At 37.3% G+C, this 22,165-nt stretch overlaps 1 protein-coding gene across 1 annotated transcript; it reads right to left on the reverse strand.

Moving 5' to 3' along the window:
* Positions 1–669: 669 nt before the first annotated feature.
* LOC18428775 (indole-3-acetaldehyde oxidase) lies at positions 670–21,931 on the reverse strand. The gene is made up of 10 exons (XM_011623044.3): positions 21,508–21,931; positions 6,185–7,963; positions 5,290–5,549; positions 4,710–4,925; positions 4,168–4,386; positions 2,625–3,590; positions 2,191–2,286; positions 2,002–2,100; positions 1,517–1,706; positions 670–1,019 (listed from the first exon to the last, which is right to left on the reverse strand). The coding sequence occupies exons 1-10, from the start codon at positions 21,638–21,640 to the stop codon at positions 784–786; spliced, it is 4,194 nt and encodes a 1,397-aa protein (XP_011621346.1). The 5' UTR covers positions 21,641–21,931; the 3' UTR covers positions 670–783.
* Between the last annotated feature and the right edge of the window lie 234 nt (positions 21,932–22,165).

A 22,165-nucleotide genomic window follows, 5' to 3' on the forward strand; every position in this document is an offset into this window, starting at 1 on the left:
CAATGTGATTTTCTCTCTTTTTATTTATCCCATAAGTTTGCCTCCCATTCGTTCGATGACTCAAATATTCATATTTATTTATTTATTTTTTGTTACGTTTGTGGGATGGTGTGATATTTAAAAACATCTGACTGCATTATACTGAAAATGCCTTTATAATTGAAAGCTTGTCGGACAGCACTATACTTAAAGTGTTTTTATGTTTGAAAAATGATAAGTTTTAATATTTAAAAAGCGGTCCGATATTACATAGATCAGATCTTTTAAATATTAAAAATAAACTAAGTCAAAGCCTATGTTTATAACCGTTTACACATTGGAATGGCCTATGAAAGTGAAATAAATAAAGAGATGAAAGAAAAAAACGGGTTTGGTGTTTGAATAATAAATTGGGGCCAAACTGGAAAAAGAACAAGTAAAGGGGTAAAACCTCGTGCTAAAATTACGGAACTCATGACTCAGGAGTAAATTTGATAATTGTACCATTGATGCGCTCAAAGTCCAAACAAAATTAACCTATTGTGCTCAAAGTTCAAAAAAAAAAAAAAACAACTTAGCCTAAATATGACACCTTAGAGTCTAGATTTATCTTAGATGGCCTTGGGAGTTAGTAACCTAAGTGTTCAAAAGGTAGTGATCTCATTATATACAATTACATAAACATCTCTATAATATTAAATGCGAATTTTATTCTAATTCATGATAAGACATAATGAACAAGCTAGTGTCACACACATATATAGACATCGTCAAACATTCAATATCAGAGAGAGAGAGAGCATCTCAGTGGTGATGAACCAAACTTTGTAAATATCTTTCAACATTATCCAGTCCACATAGCCTCTTCACCACATCGATAGTTGCAGGAGTGTCCATTCTAAAGGTGGCTGAACATTCTTCCCCAATAGTTTCATTTGAGCTACTTTTATATGAATGAAGATCTTTTCTGGCCTCTTTAATGGCCTCCCTAATAGCACAGTGAACTGTCCCAGCCAATAGTAATGGTGGTTCTCCAGATGCTGCAAAACCAATTTGTATAAGTACTATTATCAGAACCCAGTTAGAGATTTATCCTATGTGAGATTGCAATTAAAGAACATTGCAGAAGAAAAAATTAAAAAACGAAAAAGAAAAAGAAAAAGAAAAGGAAAAAAAATAAAAATAAATTAAATGCACACTTAACATTTCAAATATGAAACACCCTAAATGGACTCATTATTGAGTTCTTGTAATTTTTGAGTTCTTGTAATTTTGCAAGTGGTTCATGAAAATTTCTTGGAAATAATAGGCCCACTTGGAGAAAAATATCCATAAGATAATACACCTCAACTATATGGCCCGATGTAATCTTTACTCTTTCAGTTGAGAGTACTAATTTACAGTCAAATGTACATGGTGCACAGAGCTATTCCTTTCCTCTTTTATGAAAAGTAACTGGCTAAAAAAAAGGAACATAAAATATCACAAAAGAAATACAAAACCATACAAAAAAAATATATCATTTTGAGATCCTAACCTTTGGAGGAGAGAACTCTGTCTTGATGAAGACCAGTGCTTAGCATCTCTACATTGAATTGCTTGGGTATGGTATCAAGATTGGGGATCTTATAGGTCCATGTCCCATTAGATGTCACCATTCCATCAGAGTCCACAACGTGCTCTTCGAGTACAAAGAATCCAATTCCTTGGACAAAAGCTCCTTCAATCTATGTTTTTAAAAAGAAACAAGAAAGGAAGAAAAAGCCATGGAACCCATCTTTAGAAACAGGTAGTAACTTCCGAAGACAACATAGGTAAGACATCTGCAGGTGCTTCCACACACATGAAAGAGAGAGAGAGAGAGAGAGAGAGAGAGAGAGCAAATCAATGAGAACATAATTTTGAGACTTTGAAGGTCAATCACTTAAGTTTTCTTGGACTTGAATGCAGTCAATGGCCCCAGCTTTCCGCATCAGGGCTTTACTGTAGCAAAATCCTATTAGCTTATGTAGTTTGACCAACCTGTCCGAGATCCATAGCAGGGTTCAAGCTCCTTCCACAGTCATAGACCATATCAGTTCGTAAAATCGTCGAAGCTCCTGTAAGAAGATTTATTTCCACCTGCAATATATACGCTTCATATCAGTTATTAATTGTGTCTAAATTCAGAAAGTCCTAACACACATAGGGAAAATTAGAACAGACATATACCTCACTTGCAGCAGCACCATAATTTAGATATTCATTTGAGCTTGAATCAGGAACCCAGTAGGCGCTAGCAGACATGTTCACTGATTGGAAATATGCCTACAAAATAAAAGAACTAATAAATAAATGACCAGGTTGATTTTGATATCACAATATGTTCTACTAGGATGCATGATTAAATAAGGAAATAAAGGAATCCATAACAGAGAACTGAATCGGACAAATAGAAAACAAAATTCCATGATGTGAAACCAAACACGCCATATTTCTCCTGCATTTCTTTGGTCCATTTTAGTTTTTTTTTTCTAATTCTTTTGTTCTTCTTTACCCTGATACATGTACTTAGTATTTCATTTCTCATTTTTCATTAGGACATTTCATGAAACCCAGTTCATTGAACCATTTATGAACATATCTCAAACATTTTCTTTTCTCACCTGTTTAACGAGAGCATCCCATGAAACTTCTTGTGCTTTCTCTAACAAAGTCTTTTTTATTGGTGAAAGCCTTTCACCCAAAACATCACAAGCAACTCTAACTGCTTCACAGCTCGATTCAGATGTGGTGCTCCCTGCTGTCATCCCTCCTTGGACCATACTTATTGTATCGGCTTGGACAACCCTTACCTTCTCATATAGCTCATCATTCCCATCCTTCCATAGCCGACCAAGGGCAAACGCGGTCATTTGCTTCACTTTGGTCCAGAGCCCCTGTCCTAATTCAATCCCTCCAACCTCAACAACTATTGAGCCATCATTTAATATGCTCACTTTACCTGGAGTTGGCCTCACAGAGACTGCATAAATAATGGGCAAAATTGACATACCCCTCTTTCGCCATCTATTTGTGCAATTAAACTCACGAATTTCTTTGGTTCTTTGGTTAAAATTCGACAATATAATCACCTTCTCCAAAGTCAGAGGCAAAGTGTAACCAAGTTTGTCACCTGCGTAAGTGCCATAGAACAACTTGAGACTTTCAAAGTTGTGGAGATTCTTTTCTCGAATGGAGTTAGCATCCATAGAGAGAGTAGATGCCACATGTTCAATGATGGTTTCAGCTAAGAAGGCACCCTGTACATCTCCAGGTGCTCTCATGGCTGATTTGCTAGGGAAATTGGTTTTGCAAGCCTTAAAGTTGAAAGAAAGGGCCCCATAATTGTATTTTTTCAGTGCTGAGGTCATGGTGTAAGGGATGATGGGGCTTAAATCAACTGAATATCCAGCATCGAGGAAACAGTCCACATGCACGGCTGTGATTTTCCCATCCGCTTTGAATCCTACAGTGTAGAACATCTTCATTGGGTGCCGGCCCCCAATCATTATCATATCTGTTTGTCGATCGAGATACATGCGAACTGGGCGACGTAATTTGAATGCTGATACTGCGCATGCCACTGCAACCTGAATGATAAAATAATTTTATTCATTAAATAAATTTAGGAATTTTTTTTTTTCTGTAAATCTCCTTGATAAGGGTAACCCACAAAACAATTCAGATGTAAGAAACAATCCAATGGCATGAACAGCCAAAATTGATCAGAGACAGGAAAAACTTATAGTTGAGAGAAAATCATTTTTACAAGGGTACGAGTTTTTTTTCAATGATTTTATGGAGCATGTCCAGTTTCAAAATGATTTATGGAATTTAGGAATTTTTTTGGAATTATGTGAGATTTGTGAAATAAATTGATTACTAGTGTTGAAAAGAAACAATGGAAAAGGATCAAGAGTTTAGAATTCTAATGCCATGAGAAAACCCAAAAGAAAAAGAATAGAAAGGCTGCCACATAAGAGACGCATTTAGTCATCATGTAGAATGTAGCCACTTCAATAATTTGAGCGTTATATCTTAACGAAGGCTTTCTAGTAAAAGTACTAAATCCCAGTGAAAAAGTTTACCAAATTATAGGTAGTTTTTTTTACATGAATAGGACACCACCAATTTATTTGCAGTTCGAGTTCCATGATTTGTACTCACTGGAATTGCCCTTGTGGCCTTTCCGCCAAACCCTCCTCCTACTCTTCTTGTAATGATACGCACATTATGCTCTGGAATCCCAAGGCATTTGGCGATCGTGACCTGGGTACTCTCGGCCATTTGACATGACGTGTAAACAGTTAAGCAATTATCTTCATCAGGGACGGCCATTGCTGTCTGTGTTTCCATATAGAAATGGTATTGTGATCCAGTTTCGACCTGTATATTACCAGAAAATGTCAGTAAACAAGCGCAAATCTCTCTCTCTTTCTCCCCCCACATACATACATACATACATGAGATCTTGTGGAGAATGGAAGGCCGTCCCCAAAGGCATCATCACTGTATGATCATCTGATGGACAGTTATCTGGAGAAAATGGGACTCATCCGGGGGTACCACTCCATATCCATCAACATGCAATTTTTCATGTGACAGTGATGACCCCAGCTGACCATCATCTTCCATAGTCTATTGAATCATTATATTTTTCGTTTGTCTGTACATAGAAAATGCATGCTTCAAATGATCAAAAGAGGTACCTTGAAAGAAAGAATCTTGTGATCTGCTTCAGCCATCCCTTTCGAAAAATCACCAACTTGTTGTGGAATAAAAGGTGGTGGGAGAGGTATCTCAAAAAAGCTAGATCTTTTAATAGCCTCTTCTACTGATAAAATAGGTGGCTCTAGACCTTGTGTATCATAGGACACCTTCACTTGATCAGCAGCTGCTTTTGCCAGCCTCCGAGTCTCTGCTACCTAAACAAAAGGTAAGTGAACTAAAATGGTAAAAAACCAATATGTAGAAGATGAAAACAAATGCCCATCATACCATTCCATCAGAATGTTTGTACTATTCATAAAGCGGGGGAATTATACTATAACCCAATGAACCATGGGGAGCCATATAACGTCCAAGTTGGGGTCCTCACCATTAAACGAAATAATGGACAATGATAGACAGTTGGAACTAATAGTTGGATCACATCCTATTTGTAGTGGATCCCAATCTCTCCCCATTACTTATCAGTATTTTGTTGTATTGTTTCGAAAGCAATAGATTATGAGAACAGTACAGTATGTTTCACCTATAAATAAATAGGATGAAAGAAAAAGGGATTACCATGACTCCGAGGGGTTGGCCAGCAAATTCGGTAAGATCATCAGCAAACATAGGTTCCTCTCCAAAAATTGCTTTAAGTCCTACATTTTGTCCTCCGTTTGGTATATCCTTGGCTGAAACAAAGGAAACCACTCCTGGAGAAGCTAAAGCAGATTCAACTTCAATATGTTTTATGTGGGCAAACGGTTTTCTGCTATACACAAATGCCCCATAAAGGCAGTCCTTTGGGGAAGGGATATCATCAGTGTACACAGCTTCACCTGCACACATTTACATGGTACAAAATCAATGCTTTAAGCTGAGCACAAAGCATTCGCATTTCCGTAATAGGCTTTTCTTGGCCATAATTCGGCTATTTTGGTCGAAATATTTAGGAGAAAATCTCTCAACCATCACACTACGTTAACTCTAAAGGATTCTCTCAGTCTTATGTAAGCATAATTGGACCAATGCACTTTCATTTTCATTCTCTCTCTGGTGTTTCTAAGTATTCAATCAATTGAGATCTCCCTCTCATGAAAATGTTTTTTTAAAGAAAAAAAAAGAATTCATGGGTACTTTCTAGACAAGTAGAGCATGTTTCCCACCAAATTTCTCTTTTTTCTTGGTGTGGGTAAGGTGGGGTTCGAACCTCAAATCATAATCTGTGGTTCCGACACCATACCACTGAGGCAAGAGATCGAACACCTTTTTTCTAACATATAGACTTTTTTAAGATTCAAGAATCTTGAAATAACCGGTTATGTCTAGTTTTGAAAAACATGAAAAACACCTCAACTTTTAGGTTTAGCTTTAATGGTATCTGAATACCGGTATGGGCTTTATTGGTGAAATAAGCATGATGGCCTCTCTCTCTCTCTCTCTCTCTCCTTGTTATCTAACAACAAAGAATTACCTGAAGCCTGAAGCTCAGCTGAAACTTTCTTAGTAGGATAACCGACAGGATGATAGTCGTTATGTATCTCCACGACTTGCTTTGAACTTATGCCCGAAGTTGATTTTCTACTTTCGCCATTGCAAGCATTAGAGATCTTGTCAATATTAGATTCAGGATTAGAAGCAGCAGAAACAAGGTCATTGATGGTGCTTTTGTTGAGTTTTCCTGAACTAGTAATGAGTGGGGAGAAAAAGTCAAAAAGAAACCCGACAACCAAACTGGACCTGTAATCAGGCTTTGAGGTTCCTTCTCTAGGAACCACGGTCATTTTAAGAATTTGGATGGCCTCCAATAATACAGAGTGAGTAATTGATTTTCCTTTCAAATACTCTTCTACCTTCCTTGCTCTGATAGCATGTTTAGTCCCATAAGCTCCAAAGGCTAAACTAAGATGACCCAAAACTAGTTCTCCTGTTGATTCATTAGCCAAGACCTCAGCCATAAAAGCAGCGTTGACATAGGCCAGTGCACCACCAAGAGGATAAGGAGCAGCTCTGTAAGTCTCAAACAGCAGTTCAGATTCTCCCTCTACCTCACCAGTTCCATTATTCAGAGAGAGAGAGTACAATTCATTTCCACCTTCAGTCTTAGAGAGAGGGACTCCACTCCAGCTCGGTATTCGAACACTTACTAGCAAAGTCTGAGGGTCACATGGTGGTTGCCCAAGGAATTCCTCCAAGCTTAGAGAGAGAGTTCCTGTTGGGGTCCGAATTATGACTGACGAACAGGCACCAAGTAGAATGGTGGCTATATCAGATGGGAATTCGTTCCTCTGCGCCATAACCAAATTACCTCCTAAACTCGCCATATTTCGAACAAATTTCGAAGCCACCATGTTCAGGTGATTCACAACTTTCTTGAATACCAAGTGCGGTTCATTCCTTGATGAGATCTCTTCATCCAAAACTTCTATAACCTTTGAGAGGGTAACACCTGCACCTATATCTATCCCCTCTTTCTCTCTCTTAATCATCGAGAGCTCAGGTATATGTCTTATATCAATGTATTTCTGATAATTCCCTTGGTTTTTATAATAACCGGTGCTGGTATTTCCGGCCACAAGCTTCACTCTATTTCCATTCTCTTCTGATCTCAGTATCTCCATGAGTTCTTCAAGGTTGGTTGGTGTGATCCAACACCCATCTTCTGGTTCTCCCAATTCACTCTTATACACTAGATTCAATTTTCTCTCTTTAAATTCATCAATTGGTTCTGATTCATTCTTGAGAGATTCAGGGAAGGTGCACACACTCTTTGGAGCATAAGGAGGTAATTTGCTTATGTCTAGAGTTTCCCCCTTTTTGCAAAAGGAATTCAGGCCAAGATCCTCCATGTCTACATCTGCGCAAAAGCTTTTACAAGCATCAATAATGGGCCTGTAACCCGTGCACCTGCATAAGTTTCCCGCTACGGCTCTCTCAGCTTCAGAAACTGTGAGCTTAGAAAACCCAGGTGGGGGTTCAGGCCTAGAGCTTTTGTCAGCTTCAGAGAGAGAAGAGTAGAGAGAGATACACATTCCAGGGGTGCAAAAGCCACACTGGGAGGCATGGAAACCTGCAATTCTCTGGTGAATTGAATGGAAGCCATCTCTCTGGTTCCCGAGACCTTCACTTGTTGTGACTGAACAATTGTGCAGGCTGCACAAAAGAGTGAGGCAAGAGCTCACGGAATGTTCTTCTAAATCTCTCGTTTCTGGGTTATACTTTGAAATGAGCACAAGACAAGCTCCACAACCACCTGTAACAAGAGATAGAGTGAGATGCTAGAGAGAGAAAGCTTAATTCACCTATCAATGCCCGACTTCTCCAAAACACGTTTCTCTGTTTAAGGCTTGAAACGGTCCAAAGAAGTTCAGTTTGAAGAGAAGAGTAAGAGAGAGATGAATCCAACAATAAATGCTTTACTTTTTTAGCATGTTATAAATTCTTAAAATTTTCCATGTGCTCCAAACTAACTACATAATACAGAAAACAGAGCCCACAAACCAAATTAAATCTCTCAAAAATATTCTCCATTAGAAACAAACACCGTGTACCAGAGAGAGAATAATGAAAAAACCGATACATCTCCTAAACTAATTACTTTTGTTGGGAAAATACAGTCCAACGGCCAAAAGTGGAAGTAAAATAATCAACTGGGAACCAAGTATTATACCTGAGTGCTCACACAAAAATTTTGGTGAATGGATGTGGAGAGGCATGATGAACTCACATAGGCACGTTTGACAACTACTAGAGCTGCTGAAATCAATTCCACACTGCAAATCTCGAGCGTTGTGGAAGCTCACGAACACTCTCACAAATGCGATAGGAGCAGTCCAAACTCGACTCTTTTCACAACTCTATATCTCTCAGGATCGGGTCTCTCTTTAGATCTCAAATAGGAAAGAGATTGTACTTTCTCTCTCTTTCTCACTCTTTCTCTATCTCTCAAGAGTTTAGCTCTCACACTTTCTCGTGTGTGTTGTGTTGTACACCCCTCCCCCTTTTATAATGCGAGAAAGGAGCCCTCTCAATCATGTGGGAGTAGCCTCTTCATGAATGGGCACCCTTATGATGCATGGTGCCTACTATTCATGGGAGGGTAACCCCTTCATAAAAAGATAAAAACTCTCCCCACCTCCCTTTATGTAGTAACGTAAGTCAAACATGAAGGGGTGTGGTCCACTTGGGTGTACCCTCATACTAGAGCTGCACCTCATGTTTACATCTCTTACTCATATCGTATATGGAAGGGGCTACATACCCAAATAAGAGTTGTCGTTCGTTATCTCATCACGAGTATTATTTCATACAAAAGAAAAATACGGTATGCGACCTACTTGAGCAAACACTCTGTTAGAGAACCATACCAAGTTTCCAACCTCATCTCTCTAATACCTGCAAAACAAAAAATGCTCCAACTACCCTAGACCCAATTTGACCACACTGGACTAAGTTCTCAGCTAATCCCAAATGAGCCCAGCTCAAAAGATTACTTAGCCCATCCATACACAATTATTTTTAATGCACGCGTAATGTGTAGTATTTTCTTGTGGTACCAAAACAGAGTGTGATATCAAATGGTCTTCCCTTACAACATATATTATTCTACTTTGACCCCGACTATTGTCTCAGCAATATCCCAGATGAGTCTCATACTTGACCTTAAGGAATACATGCCAAAGTGCATGATCGAAGTAAAGTTTTCTAATGCAGTCTAAGGTCTATGAGGGCATCATGGGTCACCTACTTATTAGCCTCGCAAAGTGGCAAAAAAGAACATCATCATCTTTTTCGACACGAGTAGGTATTTTGGTCACTAGTATAACACGTGTGGTATGAATCACACGTCATGGTGGATCACATCAAATGAGCGTCATAATCCACACCATGCAGGTTATAGTCTTTTCGTAGCCATGCAACCGGTTGCCACCTAACGCCCCACAGTCACATCCATGTGTTAACTCGAACATCGTTGATGTTCATCCTTGGCTACTTACAGGCTACATAATCTTTGGGACGTCAATTTGAATTGATCATGTCAATTCCCTGATAGAATCTCATCTCGAACCTTGGTTGAGGCGATAAATATACCATGTGTACATCTCATCCTCCAATATCCCAGATATTAAGGGTAACTCGTGTGAGTAGTGAGCTTTGGCCTGCCAACTAATCAAATGATAATCTCACACTATTGTGGGCCTGTGTGTATTAAATTGCACAAAACATCCATAAAATAACATCCATATTCAATTATAACAGGGTACCAAGATCCTATTGTGGAATAAACTCATAGGGTCTTGAGGCCCATAGTTCTTACATGAGTTTGATGTGCGGCTCTGACAATTGCCTTAATCAATGGATCCACCATCATTTTAGTTGTAGGAATATGAGTTAACACCACATGTCCATGTGCAATAATATCTCGAATATAATAATATCTAACATCAATAAGTTTTGACTTTCTATGGTACTTTGGGTCTTTTGTAAAAGCAAGTGCCGCTGCATTATCACAAAATACAGTGACATGCTCATTTCTAATTGCGACAACACCGAAGTTCCTTATGAATCTTCTCGACTATACGGCTTCTTGTACTGCTCCACTACAAGCAATGTATTCAGACTCCATAGTGGACAGAGCGACACGACTGCTTCGTGCTACAATAAGAGACTGCACCACCTCCTAACAGAAATATAACCTGAAGTAGATTTGCGCCCATCTAAGTCTGCTGTGTAATCAACATAACTATATCCCCGTAACAGCAAATCGGTTCCTTGGAAACATAACATTTGACTTGAGGTTCCCCGAAGGCATCGAAAAATCCTTTTCACTGCTTTTTAATGACTTTGTCCTAGATTACTTTGGTATCGGCCCACGAGACCCACTGCATAGGTAATATCTGGATACGTGCAGAGCATCGCGTACATCAAACTATTTAGCTTCTGTCTGCGGACACATGTCAAGACTTTTAGTATGCCCTTTCTAAACTGGAGTATATATGGGTTTCGAGTCTTGCATACGGAATCGCTCAAGAATCTGTTGCATATATGTATCTTGTGACATGGTAAGAAACCTTTGAGAGAGATTTTGATGTATCTTAATACCGAGTACGTAACTCGCCTCACCCCTTGCCCTTCATCTCAAATTTGGAGGACAACGACTCTTTCATGGCAACAAGTTGCTCTAGATCATTCTCAAGTAATAAAATATCGTCAACATACAAAGATAGTATCTGGATGCTTTTCTTATACTTTTTAATGTATACACAATGACTTTCTTTAAGAATTTCAAAACCATAAGTCATTATAGCGCTATGGAATTTGATATACCACTGTCTTGATGACTGTTTGAGACCATAAATGGATTTCTTGAGCTTGCACACTTTGCGCTCAAGGCCAGAGGCTGCAAAACTTTTAGGTTGCTCCATATAGATCTCTTCCATTAAGTCAGCATTTAGAAAAACAGTCTTCATATCCATTTGGAAGAGTTCTAGGTCCATGTGTGACGATTGCTAGGATTAGGCGAATCAAGGTCATTCCCACAACCGATGAGACTATGTCATCGTAGTCCACTCCCTCAATTTGGGTGAACCCTTTAGCCACTAAGCGGGCTTTATACGTTTCTATAGTTCCATCTACCTTCCTCTTGATTTTCAAGACCCATTTGTTTCTAATTGATCTTCTATTAGGTGGCAGATCCACAAGTTCCTAGACTTGATTCTGCTCCATAGAACTAAGCTCGTCTTTCATAGCAGACATCCATTGGTCCATAACAGGAGAATTCAAGGCCTCTTGGAATAAGCTAGGCTCATCAAAATCAAATAAAATGCATGTGAGACGCTCTACTTCAGTGTCTATGAGGAACTTTCCAATGCTGACTCTTTCAAGTTCGACCTATGCTTCATTCTCAATAGATGTCTCTAGCATGGTCGGTGACTCAATATGGGTCATATGCTTATTCTCAGCCAGTAGCTCACTCTCACTATCATTGACAATCATGGGAAAACTCTTATTATTACGCTCAAATGAAGGAACTATCTACTGCTTGTTTGAGATTCAAGCTCTTCATAGAGCTCTTCAGATATACGAGACTGCTTCATATTAGAGAATTTCATCTTTATAAATTCAACATTGTGAGATTCTATTTCCTTAATCCTATTACCAACACGTTCTTGACAAAACACATATCCCTTCGAGTGCCCAGAATATCAGAATATCTGACAAAAATGCACTCGATAGACCATCTGTCTAGTTTCCCTATCAATTGAGAAAGGATGTGAATGTGTGTAGCTGACTCGAGGACGTAAATGAGAAAGATCTCATTTTTTACCTGTCCATAACTCATAAAGGGTTTTGAGAACGAATTTTGATGGCACTCTGTTTAGGATATACATTACAGTAAATAGTGCATATCCCTAAAATGATATTGAGAGGTTGACATGAGCCATCATTGACCTCACCATATCCAACAGAGTACGATTCCTTCTTTCTGCAACACTATTTTGTTGCGGAGTGTAGGACATCGTCTCTTGTCATTCTCACAAAAATTCTTAAATTTTGATCAGATAAGTATTATCGCCTTCGATCAGTGCGAAGAACCTTAATTCTTATGCCCAACTGATTTTCAACCTCTAGCATAAAACGACAAAAGCAATCTAATGCTTGCGAGTTATGCGAGATTAGGTATACATACCCATAGCGAGAATAATCATCGATAAATGTGATAAAATAATGAGAACCGTTACGAGCCATCTCATTAAATGGACCACGAATATCAGAATGTATTATATCTAAACGACCAATTGCTCTTTTTACTTTAGGAAATGGCTTTCTAGTTGATTTTTCAATTATACATGGTTCACAGATAGGTATGTCTATTTTGGATAAAAGACAACAATCATTCTTTGGCTAATCGGATCATCACATCTTTTCCTATATGAGCAAGCTTAGCATGCCATATTATAGAGTTGTGTAATACAAGAGGTGGAAAATGATGATGATGTCATATAGGTAGAAGGAACTGAAAAATTAATATCATTATTATCCAAAATAAACAGGTCATTTCTAATCTGGCCATAACAGTGAAAACCATCTGGAAATATAAAGGCAACATAAGTAAGCATGAAACTGATAAAGCAACCGTCTCTAACTAGACATAAAACTAAAAGTAAACTTTTTCATTTCGAGAGCATAGAGGACGTCATGGAGAAGAAGGGTCCAGCCACTTTGGAATCAGAGTTGGTAAGTTCCAACCCCTAGCACATCAATCTGATGCGCAATTCCCCATGAAGATCTTCTAACTTCTAACCAGCAAAGTTTGGAGCTCAATGCTTTCTCGATTCCTTGCTATATGCCTTGTCGCTCCTGAATCCACAATCAACCTAATAAATTGTGAATAAGCAACAAGCACATGACTGCAAACATTTATATAGCTAGGGAAATCAGTTTGTACCTTTTTAGGTTCAGGACATTCGCGTGTATAGTGACCATTCTTCTCACAAGTATAGCAAGTTATTTCAGATTTGTCCCTTGTGCATCTCTTGCATCTATGCTTAGCCTTTTTCTTTCCTTAGCCTCTTGCTTAGGTTGCTCATTCCTTTCAGGTGCTCAATTTTTAAACTTACCTCGAGGTTCACGACCTTAAGGCTGGCTTGATTGGGCAACTAGAGCGGTTCCAGCTCCAGAATATGTGCAGAACTCAACCTATATCTCAAGGTGATGAGAAAGTTGGGAAAAAGTTGTTACAACTTCATTATGCAACATCAATGACTTTATGTTTTCCCAAGATTCTGGAAGAGACCTAAGCAAAGCACTAGATAAGGCATTGACACATTTGCAGGCATTTTGTATGTCTCAAAAGCTATAGATAAGGCTCGTAACCGAGTATTGGAAGTGTCAATATACTTCTGCTGAAGCGCATCCCACATGGCCTTCGCCATAGTCAATCCATCAAATTCACGAATGAGGTCATCAACCAAAGCACTTAACAAAGTAAAACGAGTGCTACAGTTAGCATTGTCCCATGCCTCATACTCACGGAGAAGTTTTTCAACAGCACTTTGTTAAGGTTTTTTCTTAATAATAGTTAGGTATTCAAGTGTACCTTGCTCATTTAGAAGGTATTGCATTTTTCTATGCCATATAGAAAAATTGCTCCCACCCAAATTTTCACCTTTAGTGAGATCCGCGCTCACATTTTTAGAAGTCATTCTAAGTCAAAACAACAAAATTGCACCAATTAATATGGATGTTCCATGGTTTGTTTGATCCATGATTGCACTTAGATTATTATTTTTACCTTTGTTAATTGTCTAGCTACTTGAAAAAAAAAAAAAAAACTTTGACCCTTAAATGCCTTATTAATACCAAGTTTCTTTCTTGTCTTGCTACTTAAAAAAAAAAGCTTCTTGATATGAAAATTTCGCCTGGGCACATTGAACTCTTGCTTGTAATAAATACTAAGTTTCTTTCTTGGATCTAGCATATCATATACCTCACAATTTGCAAGTGGTGCACCTTCCTAGAAGTACTCCCACAAAAAAAAAAGCCCTTTTTTAAGGCCTTAAAATGCCAAAAAAATGAGTAGGGCCCACCATGCACGACTTAGCATATGAGGCCTATCAAGATTAGTAGCCATGATGCTCATGGTCTAAGATGCCTTAACTTGCATAGCCCATGCATAAGGCCAACACGACTATGTGGTCGGTATATAAAGTTATATAGTGCACATGTCTATGGTCTTAATATATCCATCATGTGCATTTTGCAACATCATAGACCTACCATAGCCAAGCCTTCACAAGTAAGGCGGGAACGATAATGGGAACCCTATTGCACGATGGCTCTGATACAAATATTGCGAAAATTCTATTCAACGGCCAAAGCGGAAGCAAAATAATCAATTGGGAATCGAGTATCATACCTGAGTGCTTACACAACAATTTTGGTGAACGAATGTAGAGACGAATGATCAACTCACGTATGCACGTTTGACAACTACTAGAGCTGCCGAAATCAAATCCACACCGCAAATCCAGAGCGAGGTGAAAGCTCACGAACACTCTCACAAATACGATAGGAGCAGTCCAAGCTCGATTCTTTTAACAACTCTGTAGCTCTCAGGGTCGGGTCTCTTCTTAGATCTCAAATGGGAAAGGGATTGTACTATCTCTCTCTCTTTCTCACTCTTTCTCTATCTCTCAAGAGTTTAGCTCTCACACTTTCTCGTGTGTGTTATGCTGTATGTAGAGACCTCCACCCCTCAAATGGGAGAAGGATTGTACTCTGTCTCTCTCTCTTTCTTACTCTTTCTGTATCTCTCAAGAGTATAACTCTCACACTTTCTCCTATGTATTATATTGTATGTAGAGACCTCCACCCCTCCCTTTTTTATAATGAGAGAAAATACCCCTCTCACTCATGTGGGAGTAATCTCCACATGAAAGGGCACCCTTATGGTGAATGGTGCATACTATTCATGGGAGGATAAACTCCTCATGAAGAGATGAAAACTCTCCCCACCTCCCTTCATGTAGTAACGTAAGTCAAACATGACGTGTGGTCCACTTGGATGTACCCTCACACTAGGGATGCAATTTCATGTCTGCAACTTTGAAATTACTTTGATGCAAGGTTTGAAAATTCAGCCATCTGAATCAGAATCATTCGATCTAGATCGGATTTGGCACTAGACGAACAAGATCTTTCAATATATATCGAAAATCAACCCATGCCCCCAAGTTTGCCATTCTACTGTAGTGAATTAGTGGTTTGCTACAGTAGAATAACCGATTCGAAACGCACTTCCAATAATATGCAATAGGTCACGAGTTTTCCCATTTTTTAGCCTTTTTAATGCTTTTTTCTATCATATTTTGGTTTTGTTAGGATCAAAATCATTGTAATATGGCTATAAAACTATGTCTTTGCGAATCAAACATTCATCACAAAAAATTTCAATCAATTTTTCGTGCCATTTTTCACGGTTTCATCTTTTCGATTTGGTCTTCAATATCATATCATTTTTGCTGCAATTTGGTGTGTTTGAAAGAGAATCAAATTTCTTACAATGCATGTATATTAATTTGTTCGACTATTAGAATGTTGTGGGTCGATTTTTTCTCTAAACGTTGCTGCTAGCAACATGACTCTAATCCAAAATTGCACATCTCGATCCATTTATAGCTTGTTTTTGACCAAATTGAGATGTGATTTTTTATCACTAAGGTTTCATCTCTCAAATAAATTACGTAAATTTATTTATAATTTAATAATTTTTTTCTATGAATTTTTTCTTGCTTGCATGTGATGAAATTTTATAGGGTTTCTAAAAAAGCCACCATTTTTTCAATTTGATCTTTAAAACTATATCATTTTTGCTGCAATTTGGTGCGTTTGAAAGATAATTGAAGCCTTTACAATGTATGTGTATTGATTGGTGCGATTATCAGAAGATTGTTGATCGATTTTTGCTCAAAATGGTTCTCGATTTTAGGGACTTTTGAGAAATCAATTTTTTTTAAAAAAATAATTATTTTGCTTAATAAAATTAGGTCATTCAATGAATATGAGCTCTTGATGCACATGGTGTGGGAAAAAGTATTTTTTTTTCTATTTTTTAATTATCTTCAATTTTATCTCAACTTTATAAATTTCAGGGGGAAAATGTTGGTTTTTAAATTTTATTCTTTTTCTTTTAATGTTACATTTTTTTTTAATATTGTTCTATTTTAATCTTTTTTTTAATTATTATTTTTTATAACATTTAGACTTGAATGCATGTGTAGTTTTTGCCTGTTATTTTCATTTCTTTTAAATAATTCAGCATGTTCTTTTTCTTTTTTTTTGTTTCATGATGAATGCGATGGTCTGTTTATATTTGATCTTTCTATATTTTTTTCTATTTAACTTTAGTTCAATTTTTCTCCTATTTTTCTAATAGAATATCTCTTTGATGGGTGATTCAGATGAAAATAAAAAATTCTAGAATAATGCAAATAAGACATTTGGATTACTAGATAATATTTGGCCATTGTTCTGATTAAAAAAGCAAAAGAATTCCCTTGTCCATAATCTGTTCTCAATCCTTGATACAATTTTTGTTTTTTTTCCTTTTTTTTTTTTATGTGCATGATAGTTCTATAAATTAGCTCTCTATTACAAATAAGATGGATTCAATTATAAATTAGCTCTCTATTACTAATCTTTTGTTATTTAATTATGAATTTAATTATGAAATCCACTTTATTAATTACTTTGGAAATTATAAGAACATCTTCAAATGTTCGCCTATTTCTTCCAATGGGTATAAAGCAAAGGTTGTAACATCTTCAAATATATTTTGGTTGTTATATGCTCCATTTTGAGCTTTGTGTTCACACACTTCATGATTGTAAACTCTCTTTTTTTTTTAGTGATTGAATGATTAACTGACATCCTAACATGAAAACAACATCTTAGTACTCATATATTTTTACAACATAATGAAAGTATTGACAACGCTTCAATATATCGATTTAATCTTCGATATCGAACCATTTTTACTGTAATTTGGTGTGTTTGAAAGATAATTGAAGCTTTTATGTAATATGTGTGTTGACTTATTTTGAAATTTTTTTTATTGTTCTAAAGGATATTTATTTTTTATGCAAGTTATTCTTTTTTCTTTAAATTGGAAAACACGGTAGTATTTTTTATTATCTTTTTTCTATAAGATTTTTTATGCACTTTTGTTGTGATGAATTTTTTTAATTTCATAAAGTATATTAGATCATTTTTTTTTAATGAACTTCATTTGCTTAGATGCATTAATGTGCAAGCGTGTACTCCATTTTAGGAGAGACAATAAGCATATTTGTATATTGTAGACAATATATTTCCTTACATTAGTAGCGTGTTTTTTCTAAAATTCCTATTAGTTGCAAGCTTTATTATAAGGGGGCACATCAATATTATTGTCGAAAATTGAGTATGATTTTATGACCATTTGTATACTCAATAGTTATTAATTTATCCAAATCTAAGGGTGACCTTTCATGGCATCATAGGGTCAGAGTTGATCCAAACACGAAAGATATAATCGTTTATAATTATTTTCAAACAGTCACAACTCATGGAATAAAGCGGTTCAAGTAGTGTTTGGTAGAGATTAGGGGAAAGGTCACTATGTGCAATATTGTACATGCTAATGTTAGGAAACAGATGACGGCTCTCCTTAAAGTTTATAAAGCTAAGAAGATAGCAAAAGAGAAGATTGATGAGGAGATCGTCAGCCTATATTTGTCATCAAGTGGGGTGGATCTAGACTAGTAATTCTACCATGACACAAAGCTTGCAATAAGAGCCAACTTGAAAGTACACTGGCAGGAGAGCGGGATGGCTACTCATAGTGGTTACGGAATAGGCATGTATGGAGGGCCCAACCCAAACATGTATGGAGGGCTTGACGTAAGCATGTATGAATGGCTCGGCCCAAGCATGTATGGAGGCCTCAGCCTGAGCATGTATATTGGGCCCACCCTGAATATGTATGGCAGGCTCGCCCCAAGTATGTATGGAGGGCCCAGCAGACGGGCACCTGATGCCAATTCAACTGCTATAGAGGGGTAGTCTAGGCAACTTCATCCCACACTTCAAAAGTAGAGGAGAGTACTCCTAGCTTGTCTAGTATGAGAGGAGCATCTAGTAGATCGGTGTGGCTAATGGTTGAGGGTTGTATTGATCCATTCGCCTTAAAGCCTAAATCGCAACAGATGACCTTCAAAGGCATGATCAAAGGTACAAAAAATTTAATGGCAAGACACATAGGGAAATGGTGGCATGATCAAATGATCGCCTTCAATGTAGCCAACAGCCCATATTATGCCTCTATGATAGCTGAAATTCAGAAAGCAAGGTTTAGGGTAAAGCCACCTAAACATACGAGCTTAGTGGGGCAATTTTGGATGTACAGGCAGACGATACTTAGAAATGGATTGGGGAACTTAAAGAGAGTTAGCCGAGAATGGGTGTCACCATCATGAATGACAGTTAGTGGGACAAAGACAATCAGAAAGGCTACCTAAACTTTTCTGTTTATTGTCTACGTGGTATGATTTTCTTGTCCAATAGAGTGGTCACTGCAGTGAAAAAGGAAGCAAAATCCATTGCATGATTATTGGATTGCAAAATCCATTGCATAATTATTGGATTAGATAGTCAAGGAGGTCGGAGAGAAGCATGTGGTCCAAGTTGTTATAGAAAATGTCAGGACTTGTGTTTCAACAGGGTCAAAGTTGATAGAAAAAAAGGAACATTTGATTTGGATTCCATGTGTTGCCCATTGTATTGATCTCATATTGGAAAAGATTGACGGGCTCAAAAATGTGAAAGACACTCACATCGGCAAGGCTGATCATATAACTTATCTGTAACCACTCCATGATCATTTTATTTGATGAGACTAAATACTGACAAGGAGTTAATTAGACCCGCTATTACCTGCTTCACGACAAACCACTTGGCTATGAACTCTATTGTACATTTGAAAGTTGCATTAAAGAAGATGTTCGTTAATGAGGAGTGGACAAAGGAAAAACTTGTAAAGTGCTCCGTGAGGGAAGAAATGTTGAGGACATGATCTCCAATACAAGATTCTGGTTTAGGTGTACCCACATCGATTTCACAAGCACTCACTTAGTCACACTATTTAAGAATGATTGATGGTGACAAGAAATCCACCATGGGGATCCTCTATGAACGGATAGGGAGGCGAAGAGATCTATTGAGGAGTAGTGCAGTTTTTCTTCTACATTGATAGATATTATAGACATAAGGTGGATAAATCAACTAGGCCACTAGATCTACTATGCAGATAAAATGTCTATTTATATGCTTAAAAAAATTAGTTAAAATATTTTATCAATGTCAATTTAAATGGTTTCTTCATCTTTGTATTGTATAGGTTTCTACTTCAACCCCAATTATTTCTACTCGGTACCTATCGTTCCTAATAAGGATTTGGAAGGGGTGAAATATATTATTGAGATGTTCGAGAGGAACCGTTGACATCAATTAGCGGCACTGAGTGAAGTAGCATTTAACAGTTGTTGTAGCCTAGTAAAATTCCATTGACTTATGCACTTGACACATAATTAAAGTACTAAGGAATAATATCTTTCGTAGATGTCTATGTGTATGGAAGTGGAATGCTCATTTGCAACAAGACTTGTCACGACTTCTCAAAGTATGATGGATCCGAGTAATCTAGTATGTCATTATGTCTTCTTTTATATAATTTTCCTTATGGAATATTTCACCTCTTTCTTACAACGTACTTTACATCTCATTTTAGCTGAATGGTGGGAATGTCATGATGGAGACACACCTCACTTAAAAATGACGGTAATTAAAGTGTTATCCCAAACATGTTTCGCTACTAGTTATGAGCAGAATTGGAGTACCTTCTAGTGGATACACACTCCTAGACGAAATTGGCCGACTTCCAAGAGGCTTTATAAGCTTGTTTTCGTTCATTACAATTCGAAGCTCTGATAACGATATCTAGATAGGAACATTGATGATTACAACTCGATCGAATTAGATGCGATATTTATCACAAATATAGCCAATCAGTGGTTGGTGGATGCAGAGCTCCAGCATTCTTCAAGGTAATCGGTGAGGAATGTGAAGAAGATGTTCATGAGCAAGGAGGAGGAGGGGGAGCAGAAGTGGGCTCCCCACCGACAATTGAGCAAGTTATTGAAGATGTAGACGGTGCTATACCTGTTGAAGGAAAGCGGGAAGTGGGTATGGGAGGAAATGAGAGATATTATTATTCTAAAGCAACCGTATCCCAACCAGAATATATGCAGTCCGAGATCCAGCAGCAAGAGGGAAGGCGCAATCAAGAGTATGGAGGTGAGCAAGAGAGTGGGGGCCATCACAAGGGATGGACAAGCCTTGGGAACTTCGAACAAGGAGAGCAGCAGTTCCCCAACCGTGGGGGACATGGGTATAGTTAGGTCGGCACCAAGCTCAATAAATTGTCAAGAGAATTCAATGAGATGCATCAACATGTTGAAGAGGAAGAACAACAATGCCTTTCATTTTGGTATTAAATTATATTTTAGTTGATGTATACTCCATTTTGGATTTTGTATTTATATCATTAATTATTATAAGTTGTTTTTTTTCAATGATATGGATAAATGATTAATAGAAATTCAGACAAAAAAACATCTAAGTATTCACGTATTTTTAAAAAATAATAAAAGTACATAATGCATCACTCCCAATTTTTTTTAGAAACAAAAAAAAAATAAAACTATTTTTACAGATTTTTAAATTTTTTTTGAGCAAAATTTTTCGATCTGCCCAATTCTTCGATCTGAATTGTTTTGATACGGCACGGGTTTGGGGTGGACGATCCAAGTCAATCCGTTTTTTATAACCTTGCTTCGATGAAAGGCATCATAAATCCCATAAAAAAAAAAAAAACTCAAGCAAAAGATTAGAGGATATAACTCAAAAGCTACGAGAGTGGTTCGATGATCCAAAATCAACTACGAGAATAGTAGTTCGATGATCGAAAGTCAACTACTTCAATTCTCCAGACTAAAAATCATCATTCACAATTCTTTGAGTTCCCCAACTAAAATCCATAAGCAAAAGTTAATGGGGAGAGAGAGAGACAACAACTACTTGAATTCTCCAGAATAAAAACATCAGACAATTCATTAATTTCCCAAACTAAAATTCATAAGCCAAAGTTGAGAGATAGAGAGAAGCCATGAGTGATTAAAATTAAAGCAAAAGATGTACCTTCTCCACACCCCAGTTTGGGTGCTCTGTATGGTGTTTGGGTCCTCAGAAAATCTAACAAAGTCGTACAAGGGTCTACATTTGAGAGCTCTTTCTTCTCCCCATTCACTGCAAATACCAACTTCTGCTTCATTTTTCTTCTTCTTCTTCTCTCTCCTGAAAATATGATAGCTAAATTACATATCCTCAGAAACCTCCCTCTGTCTCTCTCTCTCTTAAATTCAGATATCTTCTGGTCAACTAATGATATCTTGTATTTAAAAGGAAAAACTGTGTTCCATTGAAGATGGCAAGCCTCCCAGGCGGCTAGCTTGGAAGAGGTCAGTATACTACTATAAAACTCTTCATTTAATAGTATTTTTGTGTCTCTCTCTACTAAATTCAATGGCTGACTTGTTTGATTTGGGTAAAGTTGTCCGCATTTGGTGTAAGTAACACTACGCCAATTTTGTTTTTAAAACTCATCTTTCTCTCTCTAAAAAGATTCCACTTTCCACCAATCAACCAACTTTCTCTCTCTAAAGAGATTCCAAAAGTCGTTCGCTCGTGGTTTTTTATTTTGTAAAATTATTGAATTGAGCAAGGATTCAAACGGTACGGTTGTATTATAGTATAATGCAACGACACTTGTAAAAAATCATGTTTGTGGTATTTATAT

The sequence above is a fragment of the Amborella trichopoda genome, chromosome 13, assembly GCF_054954075.1.
Source record: "Amborella trichopoda isolate Santa Cruz 75 chromosome 13, AtrichopodaSantaCruz75HAP2 v2.0, whole genome shotgun sequence".
NCBI lineage: Eukaryota > Viridiplantae > Streptophyta > Magnoliopsida > Amborellales > Amborellaceae > Amborella > Amborella trichopoda.